This window comes from Montipora foliosa, chromosome 7 (genome assembly GCF_036669935.1).
Source record: "Montipora foliosa isolate CH-2021 chromosome 7, ASM3666993v2, whole genome shotgun sequence".
NCBI classification, from domain to species: Eukaryota; Metazoa; Cnidaria; class Anthozoa; order Scleractinia; family Acroporidae; genus Montipora; species Montipora foliosa.
In genome coordinates this window covers 34,038,152-34,053,151 of record NC_090875.1, presented here as the reverse complement: position 1 = coordinate 34,053,151, position 15,000 = coordinate 34,038,152, and the positions used below count along the sequence as shown (strand labels likewise).

At 37.3% G+C, this 15,000-nt stretch overlaps 1 protein-coding gene across 1 annotated transcript in view; it reads right to left on the bottom strand.

The window, feature by feature from the left end:
- LOC138011869 (mitogen-activated protein kinase 14-like) overlaps positions 1–15,000 on the bottom strand; it is a 29,114-nt gene that overhangs the window by 9,618 nt on the left and 4,496 nt on the right. The window contains exons 2-9 of the mRNA XM_068859104.1: positions 10,052–10,181; positions 7,485–7,543; positions 5,383–5,494; positions 4,594–4,623; positions 3,550–3,597; positions 2,888–3,002; positions 1,537–1,608; positions 610–689 (exon numbers count right to left, since the gene is read on the bottom strand). Of these exons, the coding sequence (XP_068715205.1) occupies positions 610–689; positions 1,537–1,608; positions 2,888–3,002; positions 3,550–3,597; positions 4,594–4,623; positions 5,383–5,494; positions 7,485–7,543; positions 10,052–10,181 (646 nt within the window). The remainder of the gene's footprint in view (positions 1–609; positions 690–1,536; positions 1,609–2,887; positions 3,003–3,549; positions 3,598–4,593; positions 4,624–5,382; positions 5,495–7,484; positions 7,544–10,051; positions 10,182–15,000) is intronic.

Here is a 15,000-nt window from a genome sequence, read left to right as displayed (position 1 = left end):
TCGTTCCAAGGGAATTTTCGTTCGAAAATTCGGTGTAGTTGGAAACAATAGGCCTTGAGAATTATCATGACTTTTCGTTGAAAATTCGCTTCCATCAAAAATTCGTCGAAAAGCCAGGAAAAGCCGCGAATTTCGGCGAAATATGTTTGCATTACTTTTGCACAATACTGTATTTTGCGGGATTTTTCAGCTATTTCCGCAGGTAAGTCGGCCCTCACTCGGCTTTGGGAGTAGCGTGTTTATATACTTGGTTTTTTAGCGAGTGTTTTGGCGCAGCTGTCGTGCAATTTCACTCACTCCGTGTCTTTTTACTCGGTGCTCGATTTTACTTTTGCTGACACGCTCTTTTGTTTGGTATAACACGCTCTATTGTTTACAACTTGTAGTATCAGACAAAAGAAAATTTTAATGAGGCGTGCATTACGACACGGCACTCCCGTGTTAAAGAAAATTTCTTTTGTCTAGCGTGCTAAAATAGCGTGCCCGTGTCATCACCTTTTTGTTGGTTTTCCCGTGGACGGTCACATATTATCTATTTCAGATTAAAATTTGCATGTTTAGGCATGAGTCACTAATAGATATAAATTTCAAAGCAAACAACATTCTTACAGATTCACTGCTTATTTTCGACAGGAACTCTTCCCTTGGTTTTCCAACAAGCTGCATAATCCGTGTAAGCTGATCAATATTTTGGAACAGTTAAAGATTCAAAAACAAAAATTGAAAATAATGCCAGGGTTATGCAGAGTACTGATGATTTCCTTACTTTTTGCAATCTTGAAATGACTTTCATAATTATAAAATTAATTTGCTGATTATTTTGTTCCGCAAATGAAACGGAACAACTCAAAATGATGAAGAAAACTTTACTGCTGTGTGCAACCATTTTTTGAGAAACTGAATCTTGGTCAGTTCATCTTGGCTTGCAGACTTGAAAAGAGTGCAAAAGAATTATTACTGATGCAAATTTCATTTGCCTTCTTCAAATCTTGCATGGAACTCTGATTTTTCAGATGTCCTTTCCCCTGTCCTTAGGCTCAAAAATGTCGCATGCTTCAACTCCCCAATATCAAAGCAAGAGCGTTGGTCATTTCAGAAGCTATTGATGTTTCAAATGCAGACAAGAAGCAGAACTACTTATAGGGATTACAAAGAACATATCTTTGGCTTGTGCTCAGAACAGGCTTGCTTGGGGCTTTGATCTCCCGTTTTCTACTGTAGGTAAGTTCCACTCTACACATTTGGCCACACTGACTCCTTAAATTGCTGAATGTTTGTTCCATTGGCCCTGAAAGGGCCCTATCATTCCTGAATAGTTAAAATAATTTGATCTATTGCTTTTTTTTCAAAAATACACAGAGTTATTATTTTGTGCATTAGACAATTATAATAATGTGATGTCCTTCTCCTCATAATTCCTGTTATAAAAATTATGTTAAAAGGTCTGAAACGCCTCAGACAGCTTCACACATTTAGCAAAGCTTTACATACTGTACCTAACCCAGCTTTCTCTTGGATTATAAATAGAAAGGATATGATCATTGCCAGGAAACAATGTTTTTGATGTTAAAAGCTCTGCCATGATACATCCAACAGACCAAATATCCACTACAAAAGAACAGCATTGCAAACAATTATTTCAGTTATATTGGGTTCATGAAAAGCTGACTGCAAAAACCTAAAGAGTTTAATAGATGACATGGTTCTTTTTCTTTCTTTGCTAAATTAGAGAAGAAATGGGAAATGTTTATGCAGTTAAGTGAAAAAAATGTGGGTGGCTGAGTTAAGATAATCTAAGAGCAGTGTACTGGTGTAGTGTACACAGAATAAACAAGCAAAGGACAATAATTACCTCCAAGGTAATACAATAAAATAATAATATTCTCGCACACCGCTGGGAGCCATGCCAAGCCGAACCACACAAAACAAAAACTAGAATTATCCTTTGCCATCAGAAATGGAAGAAATGAGAACACAGCAAACAAGCGATGTGAACAGATTGAAAACTGAAAGCGCTAAAGACACATGTCAGGCAATGGCCGATGGCAAAACAAAAACTGAAACTTTACATGAGCCATGTGACCTGAAATCCCCTGCACACCTGTACCCAGACTCCCAGCCGTGTGTGAGAAAAACGTTTTCCGCTTCTTTTGTTCCTCAGCCAGTGGAAAACCACACTTATTGCACAAGTTGTTTGCTTAATTTATTTTAATACTTTTTGCATTGCAAAAACTGTTGAATAACAAAAGTTAAACTATTATTAACTTTGAGCCTGCTTGTGTCGTATAGCTACATGTATACAGTAGTTTGAAGTGAATAGAAAACAAAATTATGGTATTATACACAATTCTTTCTGTTCTTTCACTTCAGTTTGTTGCAATGAAATGACTCGCAGTCTGCCCTTGGAAACGTAACGCACCTTAAACTACCTGAAGAGTTATTAACTGATCATTGCTATTAAATATATGTACATCAAGCAACCTAGATTTGTGTGTTACATGTACATTGGGTGTAGCACATTGACTGAAAAGTTTTAAACCAACATTTTTAGATTGCAGGCTGGCTGGTTCTACATTGCATGGCTGAATGTACAGTACAATGCACTTCTGCAGTAGTTGTTGATCAATTCATATTTAGAGCTCTTTCTTAACCCTTTGCTCTTAGGAGGGACAGTGACATACTTTATCTTTTTTTACCGTCTGATTGCCAAATAATAAATTATTATTTTACTCAGTTCAGGGAGAAAGGGTTGAGTTATTAAGTTCTTTTAGGTGAAATCACTGCATTCTACTACACGTATGTTTCCTCAGTGCACATACATGTAAACGTTTTACTGGAAGCCTAAAACAATGATAAATTACAGTTACTGTACTATCCAACATTCAACCTGTTTGGTTATAGTGCATCCAGTTCAACATGATTTCTGGGGCTCTGTACCACCGCGTGGCTACATAGCCTGTCATCTCTTCTTCTGCCATTCTTGCCAGACCAAAATCTAGGATCTAAAAAAAAAGGGAGGTGTATGGAAACTAAAAAGTTGAATCAACACCACAGTGTAAAGTTAACTAACGGGAAGGAGGAAACATAATTTTAAACAAAGAGTGGTGGAGCTGAATTTGTGACATCAACGACAAAACGCAAATGCACTTGGTGGCTTGCAGGTGCACAATTGGAACCTACTGTAAATAATCTGCTTGCAAATCTGGCGCCCTATATATCAACTGGGCCAGGGCCACCTCTAGAATGCTTGCATCCAGTTGAGCCATGCACTTTTTGAGTTGATCGTGTTTTGCCATGCGATCAAGAGAAACAGTCGAGGGGGGTTTGGGAACCCTGTGTCCTTCCCTAAGCATCTCTCGGTTGTACTTAATTTCTCTCTAGATTGTGACAAAATAAAATCTATTGAAAAGCATGCGGCTTCACTACCTGAGAAGGGACTGCTTGCTAGCAGTTTATGCCTTCTGCTACAAAATAAAAATAAAGGGAGGTACAGTGCATAACAGTCATTATAGGAATGAAAGTAAACTAATTTCAATAGTGAATACTCACCCGAAGTTCACAGTCTTCATTCACAGCTATGTTACTTGGCTTCAGATCCTAAGATTTCATAAGTACATTTGTACAACAAAAAAGAAAGTTTGAAAAGCTAATAATGTTAATTATTTAAAATTGTTTTAATCATTAATTCATTAATTTATTAGTGTCAACTCTTTGGCCTAATTATTTATGCCAACTCATTTATTATGAAATACAAAGCACAGTAATACATAGCAACCAGTCATAACATAACCAACTTTAATAGGTTGGAGAGGATGACACTTAAACAAAAGTATACGTTATCACCAAAACATAAATTTGTGGTCCTTCTGGGCAAGGTGAGAGTGTTTTGCTTGCTTGTAAAAAAAAAAATATATATATATGTATGTATCCATTTGGTAACAGCAGGACATTTCAAAACAAAAGTAAGCCGTACTGAAACTAGCCTAAGTGCATACAGTTTGCCAAATGTCGATAGAAATATCGTGCCATGAAACTGTAATTAGTCCAAAACCTTTAAGTTAGCGATGAGTACTTATAGAGACATCTCATACAGAATATCGCCCCGCCAAACGAAATGTCGCACGAGATTTCACTCCGCCAAACGAAATGTTACACAAATTTCTCTCTGCCAAACGAAATGTCACACAAAATTTCGCCCTCCCCCACACGAAATGCTCCCTGAAATTCGCTTCCCAGGAAGAAATTTCGCGCATCTGCATGAGACTGCTATAATATCGGAACAATAGTTGGGTTGACTATTCATTGAAATATTGCCGAAAATTCGCCTCCTTCGAAATATCGCAAAATTTCTTCAAATTTCATCGGAATTTGCTCTCATTACTAGCATCCAGGCCAATGGAACTGGAAATATTAGGAAATAAGCAGAAGAGAAAAGTGGTTGGAGATCACAGAAAAGTCCTTTACGGCAAGAACTGACATCTATGCTCTGCAACCCATAAGAATGCTAAGACGATGACACTGGCAATACATGTACGTTCCACCGAGGTAACTCTATGAAAACATCACTGAAATCTGTTGGAAATGACAACTTACCCTGTGAATAACACCTGCTGAATGGATATACTGCAAAGTATCAAAATGAAGATGATAAAACAAAGTATAAGGTCACAGATGAATGAAGGGGTTTAATACTTTCTCAAGAAACTGTCAGTGGTGCTGTGTCGGTGGTACACTGTGAAACATGAAGATTTGGTTTTGTCAAACAAGTGTATAAGTTAATTCAGGTAGTCAGTAACTTATCAACCCATTGACTCCTGGGAGTGACGTCCTTGGGAGCCTGAGGTATTAAAGGCAATGGGCTAAGCAGTCATAAACCCTTCAACTCCCAGTTTCCACTTTAATAGATTTTACTCTCAGTCTAAACGCCAGACAAGTTTACTCGTCAATGGGGGTCCCCTCGGGACTTATTTAAAAGGGTTAACTCATTGACCCCTGGGAGTGGGACTTTGGGACTCTGTCCAATGCCAGACGATTTTTCTCCTCAACTGGGGACGTTTTAAGGCACCTGAGGAGTAAATGGGTTTAAACTAGCATATTAGAAAAGGTGTGTAAGCTGAGGTTTTGAGCACAAGCCCATCATCAGAACAAGTTCGCACCCTGTGCAGACCTATTGTCACTATGGTATCACCGATTCACTATCACTCGCATTGTACATGACTGTACAAGTGTACAAGCTGACCTGATGACAATAATTTTATGGATATTGTGGCATAACATTGCCCAGCAATATTCACAAAGACGTTTAATAGAGCTTCAGACCAATTTTCAGAGCTCACGTCTATTGTTAAATTGCTTAAACTCAAAGGTTTTGTGCATGCCTACCTTGAGCCCTCGCAATATCTGATACACAAGAAACTGAACGTGTTCATCCGTAAGCTTTTGACACTTGAGGATACTATTTAGATCAGCCCCCATCAGAGCAGTAACCATGTATCTGTTGATAAAATGAAACATTTAGTACATGTACAGTACAGTGTAATGTGATTAAAATCACAAAGCACAAAATAATAAAATCACCATCTGGATAGAAGCAACAGAAGCATTTGGTGAAATTTTAAATGTACACACAATTCATTGAAAGATTTATTTATTTTTTTCAATTAGCAAAATACAGGGCTTCTGATAGGATGTGGAAAAAAACTAAAGATTATGCGGACATTTTTGGCCATATTATGCATAAACATGCTTTGATTTTGCGGAAATTACACCCAATTATGCGGAAATTAAACAATATAGAACTAATAATTAGGCCCACCGTTAAAATAAAATGGTTAGTAATTGGCATTTTGCCGAAACTTTTGCTAAAATAAATAAAGCAATTAAAAAATATATTTTGTTTCTCGTCATGAATTTTGTTTCATTTTGGAGATATTGAGCAAAATTGTGATGTGGTTGAACCACGATCCATTCCCTCAATCATTCACCATTTTCAGCGGTTTCTTACACATACGTATTGTGGGCTCCTATTTTGTTTTGTACAACTTTATCGCAATGATTCTCCCTACTTTTACAAATGATCAACTCAATTTGCTATTATAACTTGCGGCTAAATTTTCATACCTTGTTGCATCTTTTTTAAAATTTAATTTCGAGCCTAGGGTATGTTATGAAAACAGTTTAACTAGAGTCCAGGCTCATTGCCAAAAAATGCGAAGAAACTGCTTATGAACTTTCATCTTGCAAACCAAATGGCGTGTTTTCTTCAATGTTCAGGATTTCAAATAAGAGTTTCAAAATAGTCAATCTCTTTGGCTTTTATGTTTGTGAAGATGGTAAGCAGCTGCTTTATCACTAATATTAGGCATTTCTTCTGTTTTATGCGGAGGATGCAGATTTTAGGGAATTATGCCGATCCGCATCGCCGCATCCTATCAGATGCCATGAAAACAAGTACTATAACAACATCTTTAAAATCTTGTGTACAATGGTTTTTTTAGCATTTACATGTATTTTTCTATTATGAATGCACCTTTCTCCATCCAATCCCATGTGTTTTCTCATTATAATTTTATTTATCTTGGCTTTTCATCATGACTTAATTATTGAATGGTTTTTTTTCCTACTCTCTAAATTAGGAAATTTGAAAGTAAAAATAAGTGATTCTAAAATTCATTTCTACTGATACAAACACTTTTTTTGAAAAATACTTTTTTTTTTAATATTTAATTTTAAATATTAGAAAATTAAACAAAATTATATATTATATATATTACACCAAATAATTATTATTTTAAATTAATAGTTGACCATTTAATTTTTCTTTTCAGCTGCACTGGGAACCCTTTGTACCTTTTAATTGACATTTTTCCCTTTTTTCCCCCCTTTCTTTATGAGGGAGACAATAATTTATTGGCAAATACTGAAATACCACATTCAAAAATAGTTAAATGCGAAAAGCCGAAAAATTAATTAAATATGTTGTACATTTTCTTCCCCATGTTGCTTTGAACATGAGGATTACCTGTCAGTACAGCAAACGATTGTTCGAACGAATTGCGCTTGCAAAGCATGATCTCCCACCAAGGAGGAGGGTTGCAGAGTTTCCAATATTTCTTTCAACCCCTGGAACAACCAGAAGTCTGACAATTCCGCAACGTAATTTCTGCAACGAATACTGTGATCCAAATCATACAAGAACTGCTTTCCGTAGGGTTTGATCACACCACAATTCCAAACTTTTCGGACTACGTTATTTCCGACACACTGTGCTAAAAATTAACAGATACCACATATCTGCAGATCCCATAGTCCCACTCCTTTATGTTTTTGAAAAAAAAAACTTGTTGGGCAAATTTAATTGATTCAGTTTAAAGTTTATATTATTATTTTGTCAGAGGGGTGGTTCCCTTCAATTTACACCAAATGTACATTGCTGTATCAATCAAGCACAAAATACAATAGAATACATGGAAGGGTTTGCTTACACATCTTGAAAATTCTCAAATGATGTGTTGGGTGTAAACACATCCAGTAAACCAATCACCTAGAGTTGGTAAATGAAACAAAATAAAACAAATAAAAAAAAGATGAAAATAATCGGAAAACAAAAGTCATAAACTTTGAAATACGTGTACCTTACCCCTGACCTACATGTACATGTAAGAGTTCCACAAGTTTGTAGATTTTTACTCTGTCTAAAGCCAAAATGATTTTAGTTGTTAGTTAGGGGACCTCTTAGGGGTGAAAAAGGTCACATCTGAAACCACTCCACTTTAATTTGCCTCCTACAGGTGTAAGACGACCACTTATTGATTTTAAGTCTAACACCACATCATTCAACATTAAACAACATCTATGATATTTTATTATGTACGTATGTACTATGCATACTATCCACTTTAATTTGCCTCCTAAAAGTGATACTTTTAACTACAAGATTTCAATTTTCTAATGCCAGCAGACGATTAGTTTTAATTTTTGTGTCGCTGGGTACAGTTTACAGGCCTTCTGATAGGGTGCGATTAAAAAATGCAAATTATGCGATTTTTTCAGGGCAGATTTTGCGATTAGAAAGGCCAATTATGCGATAAATAATGTAAATTATGCGATTTTTTTCTCAGCAATTTTTATAATAATAAGCTTGTTTTATAAGGTTTCAGGTTAAGAAAAACACTTTTTTGCTGCTCTAAAGACATTTTGAACACAAAGGAACAGTAATTATGTATCTCGATCGACATTAGTTGGGATAAATAAAAAAAATTGGGTCTTCTGCACTACCGGTGCCGGTAGCCTCGCAGCTCTTACAAGGTCTCACCTGATTGGAGACCACCCTTGAGGATTAACAAAAGAACAAATAACAGAAACAATGGCCCTTTTGTTTTAGGCCTAGGGTAACAGAAACAAATCATCTTAAAAATGGCATATTTATGCAGGAATTTCTAAGAAACGTGTTGATTTATGTTTCATTTTATGAATTTTGTGCGTCCTTTTGTGAATTATGCGATTTTTCGTGAATTGTGCGATCGGATGCGATTTGAGGTCGATTGTGCGAAATCGCACCATCGCGTAATATCAGAAGGCCTGAGTTTAGGAAGGAAAGGCATTAGCATGTTCTCTTTAATAAAAAAAAAACACAATTCTTTGGAAAGAGTTAATGATAATAATAAAAAAATAATAATAAAAAGAATAAAAAAATAAAATAATAATAATAATAATCTAATAATAATAATAATTATAATAATAATAATAATAATCAATGATATACTGCGCCAAGGAAACTCCACTCACCCGAAAGTGGTTTTCAGGGAGGTCCTGCATGCAATCGAATTGGAATTTAGAAATGTTGGTTTTAGAAATCGACCAATTGCCTCTGGCTAGCTTTGGTTGCAAGAAAAATGGTGGCCAGTTCTGTCAAATTTACAAAACTTGGGCGTGATTTGTGGAAAGAATAGTAAAGGAAAGGAACTTTATTTAAGTGTCTAATCTTCTAGCGCCGTAGAACACTAATCGGGGACACTGTAAATTGAAATTAACAAATTAACGCAGATCAAATCAAATTTTTGGTTTTTGAGGAGAGGGGAAACCGGAGTACCCGAAGAAAACCTCTGGGTGCAGAGTAGAGAACCAACAAACTAAACCCACATATGACGATGAGTATGGGAATGGAACCCGGGCCACATTGGTGGGAGGCGAGTGCTCTCACCACTGCGCCATCCCTGCACAGTATTAAAGATAGATCCATTAAAAGGCACAATACAGTCAAGTTCATCCCCGGTGAAAATCCTTAAAGGATCTTTAAAGATCTTCAAAGATCTTCAAAGACTGACAAAGATCTTTAAAAGATGAAGATCTTCACAGGATCCTTGAAGGATCTTTAAAGGATCTTCAAAGATTTTCTAACATTGAGGACTCTTGGGATACTTCATCAAGATCCTTGAGGAAATTATCAGGATCTTGCAAAGATCTTACCAAGATCCACACACAAAATCTTGGAAAGATCCTCAAAAGGATCCTTAAAGATCCTCAAAGAGTGACCGAAGATCTTACAAGGATCTTAAAAGGATTCTTGAAAGGATCTTAATAAAATCTTTGACAGGATCCTTAAAGATCATACTAGGATCTTTTGAGGATCTTTCAAGGATCCTTTATTTAATATAGTGATCTTGAAAGAAACCATAAAAGGATCCTCGAAAGATCCTCAAGGATTGTATGAGGATCCTTTAAGGATCCTAAAAGGATCTTCAGAGGTATTTTGAAAAGATCTTTAAATTATTGGGATCCTTAAAGATCCTATGAGGATCTTTCAAGGATCTTAAAAGGATCCTTAAAAGATCCTATGAGGATCCTTCACGGATCTTAAAAGGAACCTTAAAGTGATCTGAGCAAGTATTCCCTGTACATGACAAAGTGTTACACACTGTATAAGATGACAGATTCTTACTTCTGTAGTTTGGAAAACTACTGTACACTACATGTATACATTGTATGTTGGATTTAACAAAAACAAATGAGAAGCAACAATGCCTTAAACTTAAAATTGTTTGACACTTACATTCTCATGATTCATATGACGAAGAAGTTTTAGTTCTCTAAAGGACCTCTTCGCATGCATGGTAGTCTGGAATGGCCGTGAAAGTTTCTTGATTGCCACTTGCTCGCCAGTGACTGTGTTGGTAGCTGAGCTGAAACATAAAAAAGAACCACTTTATAATTATAATAATTAAATCAAATTGTGCCCTTACTAATAATTACAGTTATGTCCAGAAAATTGCAAGTAATTACTGATATCTGCACACTCAAGCTTGATATCCAACACCAATCATTAAATTGAAGTGTCCTGTTAAGTGTAAGCATTTTGCTACCTTTTTCTACGGTATCTATGAGGTTAAAGGTTAGCATGATTTACTAGTAGGTTGGGGTACCAGTTATTAAATCAGGCATTTTATCTTCACTTGAGGAGTAGAGTTTACAGGACTCTTTGTGACATTAAAAATTATTATTGTCTAACCTACGTGTAGAAACGAGTCCGTGAATTGCTGAAGTCGAGGAGAGGAGCAAGTGGACACTGTGACACTTTATAATTTAAGGTTACTCCACACCTTCCCGGGCTACATGTACTGTTGCCAGATTTTTAATAATTTAAACTCTAATTTCCCAAAAACTTAAATTCAAATCTTAAAACGAACACGAGTTATCGAGAAAATAGAGTTTTTTTAAAAAAGTTAATATATTATAAAGGCGTTATAATCTTTGTTGTGGACCACAATGTACTGTTAAGTGAACTAAATAACTTAGCTGTTGACCCCCATCTTGCTAGGTGGATTGCTGCTTTCTTAACAAATAGGAGTCAGCGGGTTAGGATTGGGAATTCGTTATCTCCCCCTATTGGGCTCAATGGCGGGACACCACAGGGTACCAAACTTGCCCCCCTGCTCTTTTGCATTCTCATAAATGGAATGGCAGCTAAAGTTAAGAGCAGAGTCAAGTATGTAGATGATGCTACTGCCATGGAAATCATCCCTAGGTGCTCACCATCTTACCTACTGTACCATTTACAGTATCCGATATCTATGTATGCTTCCTTAACCCTTTCACTCCCAAAAGTGATACTACCATTTGCGTCCATCCTTGCAGTGTGACGAATTTTGTGCGTAGTTTTACTTTTCAAACGTTAACGGTTTAGTCGAGATCATACCTGTCACGTTTTATCAATGAAACGTTGGCAGTCAGGTCACGAAATTGATAACGTTTTTGGCGCCAAAAGATCATGTTTTGTTCACGTGCTGTGCATGTTTTCAAGTTTCACATCCAGTGAAGGCAGGTTCACGTGCGAAGGAACTATGGAGTCGGAAATGCAAGTGCAAGTCGAAATTGGTGATACGAGCAGGGTTTTTTTTATGGCTCCGCCAAAAACTGTTGACGAGTTGAACAATGCCATAACAAGTAATATTCCTAAGATGCGTTTTTTAACCTTCGGGCTACTGTATGAAAATGACGAAGGAGAGTATGTAGTTTTGAATAACGATGCAATTAGCCTGAGAATTGCCATTTCCACGTCAAAACTAATTGTAGGAACAGACATTCAGCGACTCAAGCTAAGAGTATTCGAGGGTTCTTCACCTTCTGTGAAAGCAAAGCCTGTCGAGAGGGCTGAACCATCCAGTCAATCTAGCTCTACTGAAGGACGGCCCTCAGCCCGGGTTTCTCTCAATAGAGATATCCTCAACTACGTTGATGGTGGTGGGCAAGATTCGACAACGACCACAGAAATCATTGAAACGCGTACAAATCAACATGAAAAGTCGTCTTTATGCAGTGAAAGAACTCCTCTTGAAAGGTACATCATAAAAACTGAAGAAAGAATTGAACAGAAGAGGTCCCAGATTCAGCAACTGCGCGAGAAAGTACACGAAACTGAAATGAAACTAGAAAGAGTTAAGTCTGATCCTCGAGATGGAAATATTTGCAGAAATTGCCATTTGCGTTTAGGACACTCTGCTCGTACGTGCGTGTACGGGAAATGCTCCTCTGTCTTTAAGTGTGGAGAGGAAAAATTTCATCCTGGTGAACTCAACGTGAAAGAAATGCGTTGTCAAATCAAGAGACATCAAAGTGAGCTTAACAGGTTATTCGAAGAGTTGGAAAGTAAAAAGAGTGCTGTAGAAAGAATGAAAGACAAAGTACAAAACCGCATCGAGAGTGACTTGTTCGAAGTGAACAAGGCGGCATACCTTGTGAACGGCACCGAACACTGGTCATTATTACGTAAACATGTTTACCTCGTGGAGGAATACTGTAAGAAGAACTTTAGAGGAAAAATACCTGGGAAACAAGACATCGGAAATATTTTAGAAAAAGCTCTTACTGACAATAATTCTGGCAGTCTTGCATTTTCTAGGTCAAAGCAGGGCGGCAGCCGCAAGCGTGAAAATCCAGCAAAACCGTCCCTTGAGCGGTATGGTGTAGAATTCCCCAGTAGTAAACATGCATGTAACAGTTATAGTGATGGGGCAATTTCTTCACAAATTTTGTATACTGCTCCAAGAAATAAGGGGGAAGAGGCCGAGCAGTTAGCAATGGTGATCCGGGAAAGCCTGCGGGAACAGTCTACAAGCGAAAATAGCGTAAACACAAGTTACTCTTATGACTTCTTGCCACCTCCACACCCAGCAGTTTTTCCTTCGGGCGTCCATTTCCCAGTAGCAGTAGGTGCAATGGGTCAGTCACTCACAAGCAAGTATTCAATGCAATATCCTCCCGATCCGTGTAACACATGTACTGCGACCTGTACTACAAGTACAAACAGTACGAAAACTGTAGAATTCAACCGGTCAATTAGTACTAAACAGGAGTCAAGTGATGCTTGTGAATATAAAGCTGCATCTCTATTGTTAAACTTATCAGGAACTCGTCATAGCGGGAACTGAAGACTTTCGTTGGTGTTTTCATATTTTCATATTGTACATCTTTCACGTAAAATTAAATTAATCAGTCGAGTTGTTGTTGACAGGTTCCGCGTTGAGTTTTTTGTGTCAAGAAAGAGAACTTTGTACACACGAGCCGTTGAAAAAGACAGAAAGTGAAAGCTATGTTTTATACCTTTTGAAAAAAATTAATATTTTCTTTTCAGAAAAACTACGTTTCTTGATATCCTAATGACAATCAAATCATCTCTTTTAACCTATGACAGTGTCTGCGATGTTATAACCTGGGCGGTACAAAAAGTACTCAGATCTGGCAAAATATATACGCTTATTTTTATTGTCAACACAACTTTTGGTATAGAAAAACTACATTTCCTGACACTGATAACCAAGGCATGGGGTTTCGCGGTAATTTTTGTACCCTCTGCGCTGAAATTCAAGTTAAATATGTGTTCATTTGTATTTGAAGGACGCGTGCAATTTAAAATAACAATGAACTCAGTGGCACGTACACTGGCAATATATATATATATATATCTATGGCTTCTCCGTTTGCCATGATATGTCCATCGGGCACCACTAATACCACCCTGCGAGCAGAGCCTCTTAAGAAAAGGCTCTGCTAGCAGGGTGCACTAATACCGGTCTACTACAAACTTTTCTGGGAAATGTGAACTTGAATAACTTCATTTACATTGAAAGGTTCAACGGCATTTCGGAGAAAAAAATTGCACACTACCGACATACGTTATATTATACAGTCCTCATACAAACAGGTAATCTGTAGCTTCGTAAAATCCAGCCATATCCCGTGCTCTGATAGTCTCAACTGCTTCTGCTATTGCTAAATTAATATTGGAATGAACAAGTTCCTTCAAGTTACCATTCAATTCACATTTAATTTTATTAAAACAAAGCTCTATTGGGTTAAGATCTGGAGAATATGAAGGCGTATATAACAACTCAATTCCCATGGTACCAAACCATTCTTCCAAAATCTCACCACCTTCAAAATGATGAGAAGATAAATTATCCATAATAACAATGTCACCGACTTCGAGACACGGTCTACCCGTCTCAATGTTTACACTTTCACCTGCCTCTTGAAAAAATGAAAGAAAACGGGCTGTGTTTGTAGCCCCGCTTACGATACTATAATACTCTGGGCCATTCAGAGAAACCAGCATATTTAAAGTTGTATTCGGAGATTCGAGTTTCCTCCCCACTTCTACACATCGTGATCCTTTCGGGCTGTGTCCATACGTGCGAGTTCCCACGTCAGGAATCTTTATTCCCGCTTCGTCGAAAAATTTCAGGTTCCTTGGATCTTTTGAAGATACGTAATTGATAAACAGCTGAGTATAAAATAAGTTATCTGGGGTGAATCGCTCCATTGCCACTTTTGTAAGTTTTTTTCGTGAATACTGGTCACCGGAAGGTAGCCTGCTTTTTATGGCTCGTGAAACGGCCGACATTGAAATTTCTTGTCCTCCAAGTTGTTCTAACTCCTCCATTATTTCAGAAAGGGACATGGATGGAGAGTGGAGCTTCAAAACTTCAATGAGTTCGCGGTCATCTTCCTTTAGTTTTTCGAATGTCAAGACTCCTTTAGGTTTCGGCGTTGTTATCATTTCTTCGCAATATCTAAACCACACCGATTTTACCGTGTTTACAGAAACACGCAACTCCCTTGCAAATTGTGTAACACTCCGTGGAATATAACCCGTAATTCTGTCGCCTCCGTCTCTGATAATGCTATCAATGATCAAGAATTTAAGATCTTGAGCCAATGCCACTCCAGGTCTGTAACTTCTGCCAAATTGGTTCACTTTTCTCGCCTCCATTCTAGTAAGCTTAATTTGCAAAACGTATATATATGTATATTTAAGTGAGCGGGCAAAACTGGTAAACATGCACAGGACGTGATCAAAACATGACCTTTTGGCGCCAAAAACGTTACCAATTTCGTGACCTGACTGCTAACATTTCATTGGTAAAACGTGACAGGTATGAGACTAAACCGTTAACGTTTGAAAAGTAAAACTACACGCAAAATTCGTCACACTTCAAGGATGGA